At 37.2% G+C, this 19,661-nt stretch overlaps 2 protein-coding genes across 2 annotated transcripts; both read right to left on the minus strand.

The window, feature by feature from the left end:
* Positions 1-8,333: 8,333 nt before the first annotated feature.
* LOC144525337 (uncharacterized) lies at positions 8,334-11,907 on the minus strand. Its single transcript, XM_078262059.1, has 5 exons — positions 11,803-11,907; positions 11,382-11,699; positions 11,188-11,275; positions 9,500-9,584; positions 8,334-9,355 (listed from the first exon to the last, which is right to left on the minus strand). Exons 1-5 carry the CDS (start codon positions 11,876-11,878, stop codon positions 9,230-9,232), a joined length of 693 nt encoding a protein of 230 aa, XP_078118185.1. The 5' UTR covers positions 11,879-11,907; the 3' UTR covers positions 8,334-9,229.
* Positions 11,908-14,383: 2,476 nt separating this feature from the next.
* LOC144525338 (uncharacterized) lies at positions 14,384-18,988 on the minus strand. Its single transcript, XM_078262060.1, has 5 exons — positions 18,883-18,988; positions 18,463-18,780; positions 18,269-18,356; positions 14,883-14,952; positions 14,384-14,784 (listed from the first exon to the last, which is right to left on the minus strand). Exons 1-5 carry the CDS (start codon positions 18,956-18,958, stop codon positions 14,686-14,688), a joined length of 651 nt encoding a protein of 216 aa, XP_078118186.1. The 5' UTR covers positions 18,959-18,988; the 3' UTR covers positions 14,384-14,685.
* Positions 18,989-19,661: the final 673 nt, after the last annotated feature.

Raw genomic sequence — 19,661 nt, forward strand, 5'->3', positions numbered from 1 at the left:
TGTATTCCTGCTCTTCCCCACTTTTCCTTGAATTGTATACAGGTGTCTCCCAGACTGTTCATTATCCCACAAAAAACTGCCATTTTTCATTTGTTTTAGCTTTAATTATACTTTTGACTTCAGCTTTACTGTATTTAATATCCATCTCTATATCAGGCAGCTCTGCTGCTTTCTTCGCACACTTATCTGCCAAATCATTACCTCCTACACCTATATCAGCTGGTACCCATATAAATGTAGTACTAATACCTGACCTAATCAGATTGTTAGCTAGTTGCATTATTTCATACACTATGTCCTGTCTAGACTCAGAGTGAATAAACTTAAGGCTTATCAAAGCTGAGCTGGAGTCTGAGGCAATCACAACTTGCTTAGGTCTATTGCTCTCTACCCACATCAAGGCCATCCATATTGCTAACAGTTCTGCTGTGTATACAGCTAAATCATCATTAATTCTTTTAGCAGATTCAATGTTTAATTGAGGGATAACATAAGCAATTCCCATTTTCGTATCCGTCTTCTTAGATGCATCAGTATATATAATGACTCCTTCTTTATATTTCCTTAAAATGTAACTCTGAACCCTGTAATGATCCACTTCATTAACCTCCTTTTCCTCCAATAAGCCTAAGTCAACTGGAACCTCTGACAAAAGCCAAGGAGGAACAACTGGATAAACCACTGAAGGGCTTATTGTCAGTGCACTGATTCCCATCATTATTACCTTCTGCCTTATTGTCCATCCAAAACTTTTAATTAGGTCATTCTCTCTTTCTTGACATTGCCATAGAACTGACTGACTCAAATGTTTGTCACCATGACCCCTCAAATTCGCCCAGTATACAAGAGACAACTGGTCTCTTCTAAGATGGAGAGGCATCTCCCCCATCTCTACCTGAACTGCTGCCACTGGAGTGGTCTTAATTGCCCCACAGCATAGCCTCAAACCTTGATTTTGAATTACATCTAACTTCTTTAATGATGTTTTAGCAGCTGACCCATACACTATACACCCATAATCAAATACCGATCTCATCAGCCCTGTATAAATGGATTTCAAAGCAGGTCTACTTGCACCCCATTCTACTCCACGCAAACATCTCATCACATTCAACACTCTCTTGCATTTATCTATAATTTTTTGAATATGCATTGTCCAAGTCAGTTTTTTGTCAAACCAAATACCCAAATATTTGAAGAATTCCACTCGTTCTAATTCTGCTCCAGATAATTTGATTTTCACATTCATACTTATTTTCTTCCTAGAGAAGAATAAAGTCTTTGTTTTGTCTATAGAGAACCTAAATCCCCATTTAACTGCCCATTCTTGGACTTTGTTTACTGCCTGCTGCATCTTATCCACTACAAAATCTATATTTCTATCCTTTTTTCCACATTGCTCCATCATCTGCAAACAATGCTACCCCAACTGAATTTTGTATATCCTTAAAAATATCATCAATCATTATTGAAAATAATAGTGGACTGATAATGCTCCCTTGTGGGACACCATTTTCCACACTATAGCTCTTACTTAGTTCCCCATTCATTTTCACTTGAATTGTTCTTTCAGATAAAAACCCTTTTATCCACTGGAACATCCTTCCCTTTATTCCCAATATTCTTAACTTAATCAGCATAGCATCTTTCCACAACATATCATATGCCTTTTCAATATCAAAAAATACTGCCACTACAGATTCTTTATTCACCTGAGCCTTCCTTATTGTATCTTCTAGGTTTACAATGGGATCCATGGTACCTCTACCTTTCCTGAAACCACTTTGATAATTTTGCATTAAGCCTTTATGTTCCATCCAATATGTAAGCCTGTCATTTATCATCCTCTCCATAGTTTTCCCCATCTGAGACGTTAAAGCAATCGGCCTATAGTTATTCGCTATTTGAGGATCTTTCCCAGGTTTCCTAATAGGAATGATTATAGATTCCTTCCAGGTTCTAGGAATGCAACTATTTATCCATACTTTATTATACATACTCAACAACACATCCTTCCCCTTATCACTTAAGTTCTCCAACATGGAATAACAGATGTTATCTTTCCCTGGAGATGACTTACCTGCCTTATTGAGTTCAGACTTTGTAAATAATACATCCAATACTCCTCCTCCACTATCCTCATTGTCAAACACATACTGATATTTTTCAACTGTTTCTTCTCTAGCTCTGTTTTCTTCATGATGTAAATGTCCTGTGCTGTGCACTTTGGCTAATGTTTTTGCCATAACCTCTGCTTTTTCCATATTACTAGTGATAGTTCTTTGCCCCTCAATCAGCATTGGATATCCAAATTCCCTTCCATTCCCTTTCAGTTTTTTAATCATGTTCCAAATTCTCAAAGTAGTTCGACCAATAGAATCACAGAACTGTTTTCAGTGATCTTTTTTTAGCTTGCCTTATTGTTTTCCTGACTATTGCCTGAGATCTTTTATATCGAACTAAATTCTGAAAATGATGTGTTCTCTTTAACTCTTTAAACCCTCTATTTCTATCTTGTATTACTTCCTTACAGTCTTTCGACCACCATGGTACTATTTTATTTAATGTCTCAGGCTTAGTTTTTGGAATAGAAACTCCTGCTGCAACAATTATACCACTGCTAATTTCACATCATAATTTCTCGATATCATGATTATTATCAATAGATATCACTAATTCATCACTAACTTCTTTATACTTATCACAATCTGCTTTATCTAAAATCCATCTCTCTTCTCTTACTTCATGTTCCTTTCTTAATTCCATTCCTATCTGAATTCTAATAGGATAGTGATCACTCCGTACTGTATTTTCCCTCAATACCTCCCGAGTACATTTAACTGCAACTGTTTTTGTGACAATAGTAAGATCTATTGCTGTCTCTGTACCCTTTGCCACGTCTATTCTGGTACCAGAACCATCATTCAGACATACCAACTCTTTCTCTTCCATAAATTCTTCAATTACATTTCCATTAACATCATCCCTCTCTCCCCATAATGTACTATGTGCATTAAAATCCCCACACCAAACAATTCTCCCTGTCAAATCCTTCCAAATGTCCTCCAGATGTCTCATCTCCATTTGCCTGCATGGATTAGAAACGTTTATAATTGTCACCTTATCCTAATTTGAATCTTACTTCTGTAACTATGTACTCCAAGTCATTCTCTGTCTTTATCTCTCTATTCTGAAGTCCCCTTTGTATAAAAATTACAACTCCTCCTCCTTTACCTATTTCCCTATCCCTTCTTATAGAATTATACCCCTTTATTACAAAATCCAACCTAGGCACTAGCCATGTTTCCTGTACACAAATTATATTAGGTGTTTCTTTGAAACTGTCAACATATTTCTTGAATTCTTGACCGTTTGCAATTAAACTCCTAGCATTCCACTGGAGTATAATTAAAACCATTATGTATCCACAACCCATGTCTGAGATTGTTGTGCTTCATCATTAAGCATGTCTCTTACTCTTTCCCAAGGCATTCCCTTTGCATCCAAGTATTTTTCGGCAGACTTAACAATTATTTTAATTCTTTCAGTTCTACTACTGGTCTGTGCTGAACAAAAGATTATCTCAGCCATGAAGAGCACAAAATCACCTTTATTCACAATCAATGTCTCTTCTTTCAATTTATCACACTTTGCACATTCCCCTACAACTTTAGTCCTATTCTTTATTGTCTCTACCGGCACACCTTTTGGGACTTTCTTAGTTGCCTCCGCAAAGGAAACACCTTGGACTACTTTAACTCGCTGTACCTCCTGGATTCTTTTGTTAGTCTCACATCCACCATATGCTGCGCTATGTTCTCCTCCACAATTACAACATTTTGGTTTTGCCCCCTCTTCACATTTTCCATATTCCTGTTCACCACTGCATTTGCTATATCTTTGTTTCCCCTTGCATATCGCAGCTACATGCCCATATCTTTGGCATTTAAAACACCGCAGTGGCGGAGGGATGTAAACCCTGACATCATAACTCATGTAGCCAATTAAGACTCTTTCTGGGAGTTTCTCTTCCTCAAAAGTTAACAAGACTGAAAGACTGTCACGTATATTTCCATTCCATCTTGTCTTTAGTCATTTTGCTTCCCTGACTTTAACATGGTTTATTCCTTCTTTCACTGAATCCACTGACTCACTTAAAGGAATCCCTGAGATTACACCCCTAACAAGCTTCTTGTCAAACACCATTGAACACTTCACTCGCTGTCCATTTAGTTTATTTATCTTTATTGCTTTCTGTTGTTGTTCCACAATATGTTCTACATATTACCAGTAAAGAACAATTTCTCATTTTTTTAGCACTCCTTACCTCCCCAATATCTTTATGTAGAGCTTTGGTTAGTAGGATTGGACTTCACTTATCTTGCAACAGTTTGATAAATACCTTGAACTCATCATCACTCCTTTTCACCCGTAGTTGTTGCCTTATCACTGTCACTATCATCCGACTTATCCCTATCCTTATTTTTCCGGGTTTTTTTTTAACTACTTTCCACACTCCCGCGTCCAACATCCATCTCCCCAACCTCACTTCCTGATCCGTCACTTCCTAACCCCTGACCATTCACAGTCCAGTTGTTGCCAACCGCCTTAAGTTAGTGAGAATGTTGCAATTGATAACCGTTTAGACTCTTAAATTAACGATTTTAGCCACACAAAGCCTATAGTTGGCAGATTTCTGGATGTTATATTGCTGTATCCTTGATGTAGGCTATATTGTTTATTTGATGAAACCTGCGATGAAGTAACCATTTTTTTAAAATACATTTTTAATGCTTTGTTTGAAAATTGTCAACATTAAAAAAAATAGTACAAGCATAACATAAACGTAGACCTTTGCCAGGGGAGAACATATAGCTCAACAATGAAGCCACACACATGTAATACTATAAATAATACACATTTAGATGAATACAATATGAGACCACAGAAGAGTATTTCTCTTTTTGCATATTTGTCTGCCAATTCATTTCCGTCTACTCCTATATGGGCTGGAATCCAGATGAATTTCACTATTACTCCTGCTTTGTTAATCCTGAAAACATTTTGGGCTATTTCTAACACAACAACCTGTCTGATATCTCACTGCATGTTTTTGATGCACTGTTTGAAACTGATCCTACTAACACTTTGCCTTGGCTTATTGTTTTGTACCAACTCAAGGGCTAAAAGAATGGCCAACATTTGTCCCATAAACACTGAACATTATCACTGACTCTTTTATTTGACATAACATTTAATTCTGGGATAATGAATGCAATGCCTACTTTATTAATATATGTTTTTGATGCATCAGTATATATTTTAATAAACATAGAATAATGTTCCTTTAAATATCTAATAACCTAAATCTTATCTATACTTTTCTCTTTTATACACTCTAAAAGGTGGATATCTATATTATACTATTCTATCCTGTTGCAACCAACTGAACTTTGTAAAAGCAGTGTCCAAGAGTCCAACAGTGATCAGAATGAATGAATGAATGAATAAATGAAATATTGGTTTCCTCTAAGACATTGCGATTGATGTTAAACAGAAATATGTTAACAAAGACAATGCACACAGCTTGACCATAAACAGGCTAGTACAAGATATTGCTCTCAAACAAAGCAAACATTGTGAATGGGTTGCTGTAAAGCGGTACAAAGTTCTCTGTCCGAACAGTTCCTCATTGTCCAGAAAGTGTAAACAGATTGTCCGAGGGTAAATCAAAGAGAGGTGTGTTATTGAAGAACAGTGTACAGTGGTGTGAAAAAGTGTTTGCCCCCTTCCTCATTTCCTGTTCCTTTGCATGTTTGTCACACTTAAGTGTTTCGGAACATCAAACCAATTTAAACAATAGTCAAGGACAACACAAGTAAACACAAAATGCAATTTGTAAATGAAGGTGTTAATTATTAAAGGTGAAAAAAAATCCAAACCATCATGGCCCTGTGTGAAAAAGTGATTGCCCCCTAAACCTAATAACTGGTTGGGCCACCCTTAGCAGCAACAACTGCAACCAAGCGTTTGCGATAACGTGCAATGAGGCTTTTACAGCGTCCTGGAGGAATTTTGGCCCACTCATCTTTGCAGAATTGTCCTAATTCAGTTACATTAGAGGGTTTTCGAGCATGAACGGCCTTTTAAGGTCATACCACAACATCTCAATAGGATTCAGGTCAGGACTTTGGCTAGGCCACCCAAAGTCTTCATTTAGTTTTTTCTTCAGCCATTCGGTGGTGGACTTGCTGGTGTGTTTAGGATCATTGTCCTGCTGCAGAACCCAAGTTCGTTTCAGCTTGAGTACACGAACAGATGGTCGGACATTCTCCTTCAGGATCTCTTGGTAGACAGCAGAATTCATAGTTCCTTTTATCACGGCAAGTCTTCCAGGTCCTGAAGCAGCAAAACAGCCCCAGACCATCACACTACCACCACCATATTTTACAGTTGGTATAATGTTCTTTTATGAAATGCAGTGTTCCTTCTACGCCAGATATACTTGGACACACACCTTCCAAAGAGTTCCACTTTTTGTCTCATCGGTCCACAGAATGTTGTCCCAAAAGTCTTGGGGATCATCAAGATGTGTTCTGGAGAAATTGAGACAAGCTTTGATGTTCTTTTGCTCAGCAGTGGTTTTCTCCTTGGAACTCTGCCATGCAGGCCATTTTTGCCCAGTCTTTTCCTGATGGTGGAGGCATGAACGCTGACCTTAACTGAGGCAAGTGAGGCCTGCAGTTCTTTGGACGTTGTTGTGGGGTCTTTTGTGACCTCTTGATGAGTCGTCGCTGCGCTCTTGGGGTAATTTTGGGCGGTCGGCCACTCCTGGGAAGGTTCACCACTGTTCCATGTCTTCGCCATTTGTGGATAATGGCTCTCACTGTGGTTCGCTGGATTCCCAAAGCTTTGGAAATGGCTTTATAACCCTTTCCAGACTGATAGATCTCAATTACTTTCTTAATTGTTCCTGAATTTCTTTGGGTCTCGGCATGATGTGTAGCTTTTAAGGATCTTCTGGTGGACCTTAGTGTGTCAAGCAGCTCCTATTTAAGTGATGCCTTGATTGTGAACAGGTGTGGCAATAATCAGGCCTGGGTGTGGCTAGAGAAATTGAACTCAGGTGTGGACAACCACAGTTATAGTATGTTTTAACAAGGGGGGCAATCACTTTTTCACACAGGGCCATGATGGTTTGGATTTTTTTTCTCCTTTAATAATAAACACCTTCATTTACAAATTGCATTTTGTGTTTACTTGTGTTGTCCTTGACTTTTGTTTAAATTGGTTTGATGTTCCGAAACACTTAAGTGTGACAAACATGCAAAGGAACAGGAAATGAGGAAGGGGGCAAACACTTTTTCACACCACTGTATCTCTGCCTGCCACTGCATGAGGGAAACTGACTGATCTGCAATCAGGCCTCAGATATAGCCTTTTTTGTTGTTGCTTAATTTCTAGTAAAAACAAAAAAAATGTTGCATTTGTTGCAGTTAGGCATTAACAACCATTTCCTCAGTTTTCTTCAAATCTATATTACTACATTAAAAAAGTTTTTCACGAGGGATGGACTGAGGGATTTTGGACTCAGTGTTTCTAAAATGTAGTATTTTTGCATACAGTTGATGTTCTGTGTGTATAATCTTCAACTCGTCAGATCGCCAAAGTAAGTATTAGCTATACTTATACAGCTGTCAAATAAATGTAGGGCTTAATGGAGTACAATGGATTTGCCTCTGAGATGTAGTGAAGTAGAAGTATGAATTAGCATAAAATGGAAATACTCAAGAAAGTGTAAGTAGCCTACCTCAAAGCTGTACTTAAATACAGTAAATATTGTTAGCCTACTTTTCACCCCTGCACTTGCGTGATAATATCTATAAAGCTGCACCATGTTAAATTATCTTTAATTACATTTTAATATTATAATCAACTAGCTGTAAATGCAGTGGAATAAAAAGTACAATAAGTTTGTTTTCTTCCTGTCTTGGCCTTTGCCCACAGAGGGAGGGTTGACATATGTTAGAAAGATATTTCAAAAACAATTGCCCTCATTAACACATACAGTGTAAATAGAAATGTGCTCGTTATTTATATAATTTCTGCTTTTATTCAGCCAGTGATTTCAGTTTCAGTGATCATGTCCTTTTGACCCATCCTGCACGCTTCTCTATTTTCTCTGTCTTAACCGCATCCTGAAGGAAGCTGACTCCAGTGTCTACGTCTTGATTTTAAGCATTGTCCCAATTTCCATCTTTTCCTAACAATCCTACAATTTAGCAAATCATACATACCTTATCCATCTCAAACATGTAAAGCCTAAAAGCAGGTTGTCTTTTGTCTTTAAAAACACATTTATTTTAACAAATTAGGGCTTTACAAGTTATCTTGTGGCTATAATGTGACATAACAGTGGCATTGTGGAACATTTATAACAAACTTTAACACCATCTGCTGGCCACTTAACACCATTACATATATTAACATAGCACAAAAGAAATCAGCCAAAAAGCATCAAATCAAATATAATAAACATGTAAGCTGAATACAACCATCAGAAACAGAAACACAAATTTGACCTTTACTGCTGTATGCCTTTGGTCAATAGTAAAGTATTTTGAATCTGTGACTTCTCTGTATGCTTGAAGAACCATACATTCATTTAGAAATCAGATTTTAAGCTTGCCCTCTAGTGTCACATAATAGAAGGCTTGAAAACGTTGATACATCAGAGTCACAGCTATCAAAATGTGTGACCCAGTCTGTCTGAATACTATGGTAGCTTCATGTTTGGTAACAGCTATCAAAATAAAGCATGTAAAGTAAAAAAGTAAAAAAAGACTATATCTGATGTGAATGTTTGCTTTGGCCACACATAATCTGATGAGTTACAACACACCATGTAACACATACATAAAACATTTCCTGTATGTATAAGATAGTTAGTAATAATTATAAAATACAGAAGTTATAAACACGACAGTGGTGGACTCAGGCTGTCTGCAGGGGTGAAAAAAATATAAAGGGCACTAGCATGCGGCGGCTGCACATTGTTATCTCAATTTGAAGGCCACCATAGAGGGCACTTTATCATGTTTTATCTGCCATAGGGGCTTCCAAGAGGGCACCTTTGCAGTGTTTTTTTTTTTAACATGGGTCACCAAGGGGGGTCAGTTGCCATCATCAAATGTGTCGTCTCTCTTCTGTTCAACACATCTCTTGTTTCCTATTCAGCTTTATACTGAACTTCATGCTTGTCAGGATTGAATTGAGCCTCTAGAAGAACCGATTCCCTCTGTCTGGGCTGCATTGTGTATTCTGCACAACTTTGGGATGGGGCAGGAGGAGCCACCTGTATAGACAGAAAGTGGAAATTAACTTACTATAACTCCAAGACACAAAAGAGCAGATGGGCATTTAATAGGAGAGATTGCTGAGAAATGCTTTGTGAGACATGATAACAAAATAATTTGAGTAACAACAAAATTCTTCTAACCTCTCTTCCAAACTGAACACAAAACTGGGCCTCGCTCAGGGCCCTGCTGTCTTGGTCCTGGTTTGGGGTCTCGGTCCAGCTTTTTCTGCAGAGATAAAATTGTGACCAGTAATGAGACCCCTCATAACCTTCCAATAGTTTCAGACACATTATTACATGAGACAAAGTTGATAATTAGATTGATGCTTTTATTTCAGATCTGCTCCTTTACTTTACTATTCCATTAGTTTCTGTTTCTGTCCCTCTCTCTGATTTTGTCTCATCTTTCTCACCCTTTTCTTCATCGCTCAGATTTCTTTCTCTAATTTCTGATCTCCTCCCACTGTGAGTTTGTCTCCCTTTTTTCCCCTCCAGGCTCTTCTGCCTCTGACTCTACTCGCCTCTGTTATCTCCATCCATTTTTTCGTACTGCCCCATTTTTGAAATTTGTTGCTAAAAAGCTAGAGGCAGCTGTACTTTTATTCTTTCTTTTCATTTTCTCAGATCAGAAGGCCAATCAAGCTGCATTGACCTACAGTAGTCAAGATGAAAAACAATCTCTTGGTTAAAATCTGTGTTTTATATGGCTAAGATATATTATAAGATATTATATATAAGATATAAGATATTCCCATTCCAACAGTCAAGCATGCAGCCTGTTTGAAGCCTGTGTGAAGACCCATGTACTGTATATTTATCTGCTAAAGAATGCACTGTCAAGTTCCAACATTCTCTTAAGGCTGTTTACTGGACGGGATCTCTTTCTCATGTCAGCAACAATCTCTATTTTAGAATGGAGCAAATTTCCCCGCAAGAATCAATAAAGCATTTCTGATTCTGACATTACAGCATACACACTTTTATAACAAGCAAAAAAATCTTGTTTTAATGAGATAAGTCTCTTTGTCTAACTGTAATAAGTAAAAACATCTCTTCTCAAATGAGATGTTGATTTTTTACAGCAAAGTTTTGCAATACAACAAGATAAAGTGATATATTCTTATAATGACAACATGACAGAATAATATGACACGCAGTTATAAAATATGTAATTCTAAAATGAAAAAATCTTGTTATAGTATAACTTGTAAAGTATCTTGTTAAAAGGAGAAAATTATAAACTAAAAAAATGTTTTTGTCATGGTGGCAACAATAGACCCTTATCACGGCAGACCTTTTGACTTGTCGAAGCAGAAGAAGCACAGGTGAAATGAATAACATTAATGATGGCTGAATTCCATTTAGGTGAGCCAGCTCCAGGGCTCGGGTATTGTGTGTCACTGACATGGCTTACTGGGCCATGATGTAATAGAGCCATCCTTAACTAAACTTAGCTTCCTACTTTGACAAGTCAAAATGTCTGCCATGAAAGGGTCTCTGTGCCCCAGTAATCCATTAATATCATCTAAAATTACCATGATGCAATGGGAAACAGTTTTTTTAATTAAAAGTGGATAAACAATTGTATACTGTGTGAAATATATTTAGTAGAAAATACATAAATGTGTAACAAAGCAACTAGCCTGCGATTCGGATACACGACAACGACAAATGGAGTGGGGGGAGGAAGTCATTATCAGCAAAGATAAAGAAAAGGCACATGAACTAGTTTGAACTGTTTCAAAATAAAGCAAATACAAGATATCACTTTTATAATGACAATTAGCTACAATTTGCACACACAGCACTAAATGAAAACTATCACTTACCTGTAGAGGCAGACAGCTAGAGTGAAGACACATAGAACAAATCCAGTTACAGTTGTGAGTATGTGTAGAAAAGACCACGGACTGATTTCTGCACAAAATCCGATGTGAATTAATTTAAGCAGCATGCAGTTTGAGCTTTGAAATACACTATGGCTGGTATAGAGATGATTAGTCCTGTTTTGTGCCCTACATACCTTCAGGTTCCCCAGACACCGTTAAATTCCACTTGATAGTCCATGTACCTTTTTGGTCAATTATAATACATCTGTAGAGTCCTGCATCGTCATGCTGAACATTAGAAATATTCAGCTTTGAAGGTAAGTTTACGTCTATTTTGTGAGAGGTGAAATTTGAAACAGTCTTATTGTGGAAGACTTGATGAGAAAAAAAAGAGCTGCCTTTGGTCCAGGTGATTTGCGTTGCATTTGTCTTTGATTTGTTGCAAGTGAGGATGACGGGGTCTCCGATGGACACCAGCATATTCCTGTGCTCAAATGTGTCTGAAAGAATCTCTAACATTGAAAGAAACAATCAATCAATATAAAATAAAATAAAATAAAAATGAATTGAATCAACAGAAAAAGCATGCATCACAACCACAAATGTCCACTGTACCTGCAAAGACCTGACCCATAACATATAGTTGAATGGAGAGCAGAGCTGCTTGGTCCTGGTGGAACATAATGACCATCAGACACAGACTGAAACTTCAACATCAGCTCTGAGATGTATTTGTGAAGGAGGCGCAAAGAAGAGGATGTGGTTTGTTTCTAGATACGTAGTTAGTTGATTTGGCTGCTCAGAACCAATGCACATGTCGTTCTTTTTGCGGTATACAGTTTTGTTGCGTGTATACAGTTGGATGTCATACACTTGGAATTGAGAATTGAAACTTCCTTCTTCTTGAAGGTCATGTAATAAAATTATGTGTAAAATGCAAATACATGTGCAATGTTCAACTGCAGGAAAACCACTCCTGCATAGTGCTGAACACATTTTAACCACATAGTGACCCTATAGATAGAAGAGTGAGTTTTCACATTGTATAACCATTATAACCATTATAAGCAGTTCTTTATAAGGAGGCTCTGATCTTGTTCAATGTGATATAATACAACAACTATTGTACTACTGCACTATAAGTGTGAAAACCACAAACCATAAGCATCAAAAGACCTTCAGACCCAGGCACTGTCTAAGAAAACGTTTTGACATGTCACTGTAAGAAAAGCACCCTGACTCTCCTGTTCGCTGTATTGCTCCTGTTATTTTGGGATATAAGGTCTAATATACAATATATAATATAACTGAAAACTCCTGTGTGGGTGTGCAGGGCCTTAAAGTCATAATGATTCATACTCCTACAAAGTAACAAAACGTCCCCTCTCTGTAGTTACCTTATTGCAAATGTCACATGAAAAACAGTACAGTAGTAAACATGTGACATTTTAAAAGTAAAGAGGTGTGTTTCATGTTTTATTTGATTATTATTATGTATAATTTCACCCTTTTACAATAGAAAATCACATTTGTCATGAATGCATTAATAATTTATTTTTTACATTGTGCTGCATTTTAACAGATTGTATTTAAAATATTGGAATTTGCTTAAAAAATAGAATTGACGTTAACTAAAAGTTTTGAGCTCCTTGATACAATTGATGATTTGAGCCAAACATTAAAGCAACTTCATGTCATCAGAAATCAGTTATGGCTCAAAGGGAAGAAGGTCTGATATCGAGAGGCTCTGGACTATAAAACACAGTGACATCCTCCATAACTGGTCCATAAATCCACCACCCACACACTCAAAGGCTTCACAATTATACAAGATGACTCATATTTCCTTATTTCTGCCCACAGACATTCTCCAAAGACTCAACTGTCAAAACCGAACAGGAACAGGAAACTTGCACTTTAAAGTCAGATGCAAACGACAGAAAGGTGACACATGATGAATGATACAGGTCACAACGATACATCACTTACAGGATATGTAGAGCCTCTGGGTAGATCACAAATATGTCATAAGCATGTCGCTCTTCTCCCTGTTTTTTTGTTTTTTGATTTGGCCTTCTATTCAGATTGTCATTTTGATTGCCAGGAAGTGCTGCATATAGCATAATAAACACTGGGCTGTGCATGCTCCAGTCTTTTAAAAGCAGAGTTGATTATGTATGGGGTGGTACTTTGAAGGTAAGTTTACGTCTATTTTGTGAGAGGTGAAATTTGAAACAGTCTTATTGTGGAAGACTAGATCATAAAAAAAAGAGCTGCCTTTGGTCCAGGTGCTTTGCGTTGCATTTGTCTTTGATTTGTTGCAAGTGAGGATGACGGGGTCTCCCCTGGACACCAGCATATTCCTGTGCTCAACTGTGTCTGACAACATTGAAAGAAACAATCAATCAATATAAAATAAAATCTGTAATTGAATCTATAAGATTGCATCTCAAACAAACAAACAAACAAATGTCCACTGTACCTGCAAAGACTTTGCACATAATTAATACTTGATTGGAAAGCAGAGCTGCTTGGTGTAGGCTGAACATAATGGCCATCAGATAAAGACTGAAACTTCACCATCAGCTTTTACATGTATTTGTGGAGGAGGCGCAGAGAAAAGGAAGTGGTTGGCTGCTCAAAACTAAGGTGTGTGACCATTCTGCTAAGTGTATATTTAGAGCATGTTGAAAATAAAAATAAACATACCGTGAAAATTATTTAATTAGTGATCATTACATGTTCAACTGTAGGAAAAGCACCTCTGCATAGTGTTGAACACACTTTAGTCACATAGTGTGACCCTGCTGCTGAGTGTACTTTAAGAACATGTCAAATACTTTTGATGCTTGAAGCATAATAACCTGACCTAATAAAAGAGCTGTTGCTCAGTGGGTTACATATGCATTCCTCCAGAGGAGTCAACAGCTTCTACTTTGGAATACTTCACTGTTTTGATCACAAGACACTTTGACACTATTACAAGAACAAGAACTGTTACTTTACAATTACAAAATATCCTGTCTCTCTCTGCCAGCATACATCTTGTCTGTGAGTAAAACAGCAGAGCGACACACACTCAGAGATGTCCTCCACTGGAATAATTGAACATAAAACTATACTTGACTGTAGTCTCTGAAATGCAATGTATTGTAATTTAAAATACCCCCTGTAATTCCCTCACAGAACAGTAGGGGGCAGTTGAGATACCTTTATTGTCATTACAACTAACATTGACATTGACAGACATGAAAACATCCAACACAGCATACTACTCATAAAACCAACTTATACATAACAACATACTAAAATACACAGAGTACCATGAATTCACAAGTTTAAAAAAATCCCTAAAGTGACAGCTCTGGTTTTAATGTATTAATGTTAGATAAGCCAAAGGCGTCAGGGACCCAGTTGTCCTCCCTCTGATTGGCTTCCCTTGAAGCCCCTGGTTTGTCCATGTCTCTTGTTTAACTTTCATTTAAATGCCCCGTCAGCTCAGAGACCGTAGATTGAATTGAGCCTCTCCATGTACTGACTCCTGTGCTTGTAATTTGCCCTACTGTCTGTGACACCCTGCGGCTGAGGGAGACCCACCTACAGAAATAGGAAATAAAAAATAAAGTTAATCGCTGTTTCCGAGAATGAATAAAAAAGAAGAGACACGTGAGAAAGAGTGACAAAGTCCCTCTGACCTCTCCTTCCGACTGAAGATCAAACTGCTCCTGGACTGGGTTCTGGTTTGGTGTCCTGGCCCTGAGTTTTCTGCAGTGATAAACTTCAAAAGTTAAACACAAGAAGGATACACTGAAAGTCTCATGATGGCAATTTATTCACAAACAGTTGTCGAAGGAGTACTCAGATGTGAGTAATACATTATATACTGTATGACATTTTTAGGTTACTGTGCTCCTGAATAAAATTGCACACAAATACAAACTGGCCATTAATGAAAAATGGAGCAAAGGTAAATGATGTGTCTTTTCAAAGACTTTGTGGAGACATTCTGCTCGTTTTTTTTTTTTTGTAACAAAAAGATCCACAGGATTATTGTTATGTCTTAACTGACTCCTGTAAACTTTTTTTTGCAATCCTTTTTCATTGTAGTGATTACAATTATAGGGTTACATTCACTAACATTTGGTCATGCTTATGTATGACAACAATGCTTTTGTTGGGAATGCTTTAAGTTAAGCAATAGTTTGTCAAAGCCCATTGCATCAACTCTTTATAGTTATTCTGTTTGCATGAATCTTTAGTGACATCAAAACATTCATACAGTCTCTGTGTATGTAACTACACTATAGATATATGCATCAAAGCTCATTTACATGTACAGGAAGGCTAAATACAGACTAAGCTCTGTAGCAACCATGGCCCTAGCCAGGATATTAGGTCACGAGTGCCACATCCACCAAAGTCAAAAACACGTTATCCAAATTGTTTTAAGTTTTTACATTTCTTTTTTTCTTTTGCTTAATTATATTCCTATTTTATGTTGAAATATGTAAATTTCATTTCCCAGCATTAAAGTCTAAATGTTTCAAAACCTTCAACACTGCCAGGCATGAAACTGATGGTGGAGAAATACTGATAATTACATGGCTGGGTATCAAATCTCAAACTTCAATTAGTAATCAAAATGTCCGTAGCACACAGTATTGAAAAGTGCATCAAAAGTCGGTGTTGAAAGCTTTATCAGATCTTAAGGCTCTTTGACTTATTCTTTGATTAGATATTTCCTGATTCATTTTGGGAAATATCTCTAACCTTAGAGTATATCTTACGTAGGCAAAGCTTTTTATTCAGCACTGATGCATTGAGCAGTTTGATATGTTTTGTTAAATCAAAAGAAAAAGGTCAATAGTTTAATGTTTATATTCCCTAAAGATATTGTATAGATACTTATATTGATACTCAGTCCTTGTTGTTTTCTAATTTAGAATGTTTTGGCCAAAAAGTAGTCTGATTTAAGCATATTGAATTTAAACACAGTTGATTCAGCCTGGAAAAAAACTATCATGAATAAATTACACAGGACATGAGCTCAGTGTTCTCAATGGCAGTTATGACCTTGACCTCATGCGTATGACTTTGTGCACTTCCACAAGTAAAGGACATTTTAAGGTCAGTGAAATAGCATTAGCAGCTTGTACAATTTTTTGTTGCCACAAAAATAGAGCCATTAAGGGTTGAATCACCCTTATTATTTTAAGATTTCTGCACAACCCTGATATAATGTAGATAAATGAAACTGTATTCGTCTCCATTTAGGGACCCCTTTTCTGGAAAAGGTGTTTATTTAATTAAATTAAATTAGTTTTTTAAACGTTATATTTTAATTGACAAAACAATCTCACCACAAGCTTTGCTTAAAGCAGAGCTATGGGCCCAATGCATTGCTCATGGACCAATGCCATGAGCATCACAAAGAAAATTCCATTTACCTTTTATTTTTATTTGAATGGAAATATGTATTGATATGGCTTAAATAAAGCTACTAGGGCAGCACTATAATTTGATAGTTTAGTGCCACACAACGGATATTCCTGGCAGCGCCCTTCCTCAGATCAGGGCCTGATCTGGATTGGTTGTGGCTCCCTCCGTTGGAATTGAAGGGCTAGTTGTGGATGATTTACTCCACCTGGGCAGTTTGGGTTGAATAGTTAAATCCACCTGTGTGTGGAGTATTGTTTGTAATTGCCTGTGCACACGCTGAGGAAGGGCGCTGCCCGAAACGTCCGTTGTGTGGCAATAAACTATCAAATTGGAGTGCTGTCCTAGTAGCTTTATTTATGATTATTCACTTTTAGGATCCAGCACCCAACATTCAAAGTTTTCTAAGTGTCTACATGAGTTAAGCGCGTCCAGTCCTATTTTTTATCTGAATGGAGCCAAAATGCAGACCTGGACATAATAAACATAAAACCAAGACTAACTCTATTACAAGATAATAATAATAATAATAATAATAATAATAATAATAATAATAATAATAATCTTTATTCATTTAACTTTTCAAAATTCACATTACTCACTAAGAAGAAATATAAAACAGACAAGTCCTAAAATCATCAGGGTTTTAAAGAAAACAAATGAAAAACTATTTGGTGTATAAAGACCTGTACAGTGTACAGTATGTAAGAAAAGGAAAAACATTTTAAAAAGAAATAAAATACATTCACAAGGTGGCTCAAATAAAATCAGGAAAGTCCCTCTGATAGAAGTATGTTTAGTTTTCCGCCGGGCACCTAGAACAAATGAAAAACCTCTGCGCGAGGATCTCAAAGTATGTACCGACATGTACTAGAAGGTCAGAGATATAGCAGGGTGCGATGCCATTAAGAGCCTTAAAAGTGATCAGTAAAATCACAAAATCTATTCTAAAACATACTGGGAGCTGAGTCAAGAGGCTAAAAGAGGAGCAATGTGATCACGTATTGGTTCTGGTTAAAGGCTTGGCAGCCAAGTTCTGTACAGTCTGGATTCATCGATTTTTGGTTCAAGCAAATAAAGAGGCTGTTGCAGTAATCCAGGCGTGATGAGATGAAGATATGTCAAATTGTCTCTGTGTCTTTAAAAGCTAGGTTGGATCATATTTTTAAAATATTTTAAGATAATAAAAACATGATTGCACCAGGTTTGTGGTGTGCCACTCAAACTGTCAAACCAGACACCAAGATTACTTGCAACAGGCTTGATTTTGTCCAATAGGGGACCAGTCATAGGCAGAATTTGTTCTGCTATGTGCTGGGATCTATGACAAGGATCTCTGTTTTGACATTCCAGGGTCTGTGGCTCTAACAGGCAGGAACATCTGCTTATCATCAGCATACAAATGAAGAGAGACACCATATCTATGAATAACGGGCCCAAGAGGTAGGATGATGCATAGGGGTGAGTCAGAAATTATCATTTGTTTGTAATTTAGCTTAACTGACACTTTTAATGCCGCCACACACAATATCTGTGATTTAGCTCTATACTAAAATCAACTTAAGTTCCCAGAAGGCCTACTGCTCTGCAGCAGAGAAGAGTCAAATCAAGCTGTACAAACTGAAAACTTAAAGGTATCACTCACCTGTGGAGGCAGACAGCTGAAGTCAAGACACATAGTAGCAATCCAGTTACAGCTGTGAGTATGTGTAGAAAAGACCACGGACTGATTTCTGCACAAAATCCGATGTGAATTAATTTAAGCAGCATGCAGTTTGAGCTTTGAAATACACTATGGCTGGTATAGAGATGATTAGTCCTGTTTTGTGCCCTACATACCTTCAGGTTCCCCAGACACCGTTAAATTCCACTTGATAGTCCATGAACCTTTTTGGTCAACTATAATACATCTGTAGAGTCCTGCATCGTCATGCTGAACATTAGAAATATTCAGCTTTGAAGGTAAGTTTACGTCTATTTTGTGAGAGGTGAAATTTGAAACAGTCTTATTGTGGGAGACTTGATGAGAAAAAAAAGAGCTGCCTTTGGCCCAGGTGATTTGCGTTGCATTTGTCTTTGATTTGTTGCAAGTGAGGATGACGGGGTCTCCGATGGACACCAGCATATTCCTGTGCTCAAATGTGTCTGAAAGAATCTCTAACATTGAAAGAAACAATCAATCAATATAAAATAAAATAAAATAAAAATGAATTGAATCAACAGAAAAGCATGCATCACAACCACAAATGTCCACTGTACCTGCAAAGACCTGACCCATAACATATAGTTGAATGGAGAGCAGAGCTGCTTGGTCCTGGTGGAACATAATGACCATCAGACACAGACTGAAACTTCAACATCAGCTCTGAGATGTATTTGTGAAGGAGGCGCAAAGAAGAGGATGTGGTTTGTTTCTAGATACGTAGTTAGTTGATTTGGCTGCTCAGAACCAATGCACATGTCGTTCTTTTTGCGGTATACAGTTTTGTTGCGTGTATACAGTTGGATGTCATACACTTGGAATTGAGAATTGAAACTTCCTTCTTCTTGAAGGTCATGTAATAAAATTATGTGTAAAATGCAAATACATGTGCAATGTTCAACTGCAGGAAAACCACTCCTGCATAGTGCTGAACACATTTTAACCACATAGTGACCCTATAGATAGAAGAGTGAGTTTTCACATTGTATAACCATTATAACCATTATAAGCAGTTCTTTATAAGGAGGCTCTGATCTTGTTCAATGTGATATAATACAACAACTATTGTACTACTGCACTATAAGTGTGAAAACCACAAACCATAAGCATCAAAAGACCTTCAGACCCAGGCACTGTCTAAGAAAACGTTTTAACATGTCACTGTAAGAAAAGCACCCTGACTCTCCTGTTCGCTGTATTGCTCCTGTTATTTTGGGATATAAGGTCTAATATACAATATATAATATAACTGAAAACTCCTGTGTGGGTGTGCAGGGCCTTAAAGTCATAATGATTCATACTCCTACAAAGTAACAAAACGTCCCCTCTCTGTAGT

Source organism: Sander vitreus, chromosome 11, assembly GCF_031162955.1.
Source record: "Sander vitreus isolate 19-12246 chromosome 11, sanVit1, whole genome shotgun sequence".
Lineage (NCBI taxonomy): Eukaryota > Metazoa > Chordata > Actinopteri > Perciformes > Percidae > Sander > Sander vitreus.

Excerpts from the sequence above, each read along its gene's own strand:
- LOC144525337 (XM_078262059.1), bottom strand. The coding sequence starts at position 11,878 with ATGGTCATTATGTTCCACCAGGACCAAGCAGCTCTGCTCTCCATTCAA. Across the intron at positions 9,585-11,187 it reads CTAGCTGTCTGCCTCTACAG|AAAAAGCTGGACCGAGACCC; the intron begins GTAAGTGATAGT and ends TTATCTCTGCAG. Across the intron at positions 9,356-9,499 it reads GTGTTCAGTTTGGAAGAGAG|GTGGCTCCTCCTGCCCCATC; the intron begins GTTAGAAGAATT and ends CTGTCTATACAG.
- LOC144525338 (XM_078262060.1), bottom strand. The coding sequence starts at position 18,958 with ATGGTCATTATGTTCCACCAGGACCAAGCAGCTCTGCTCTCCATTCAA. Across the intron at positions 14,953-18,268 it reads TCAGCTGTCTGCCTCCACAG|AAAACTCAGGGCCAGGACAC; the intron begins GTGAGTGATACC and ends TTATCACTGCAG. Across the intron at positions 14,785-14,882 it reads ATCTTCAGTCGGAAGGAGAG|GTGGGTCTCCCTCAGCCGCA; the intron begins GTCAGAGGGACT and ends CTATTTCTGTAG.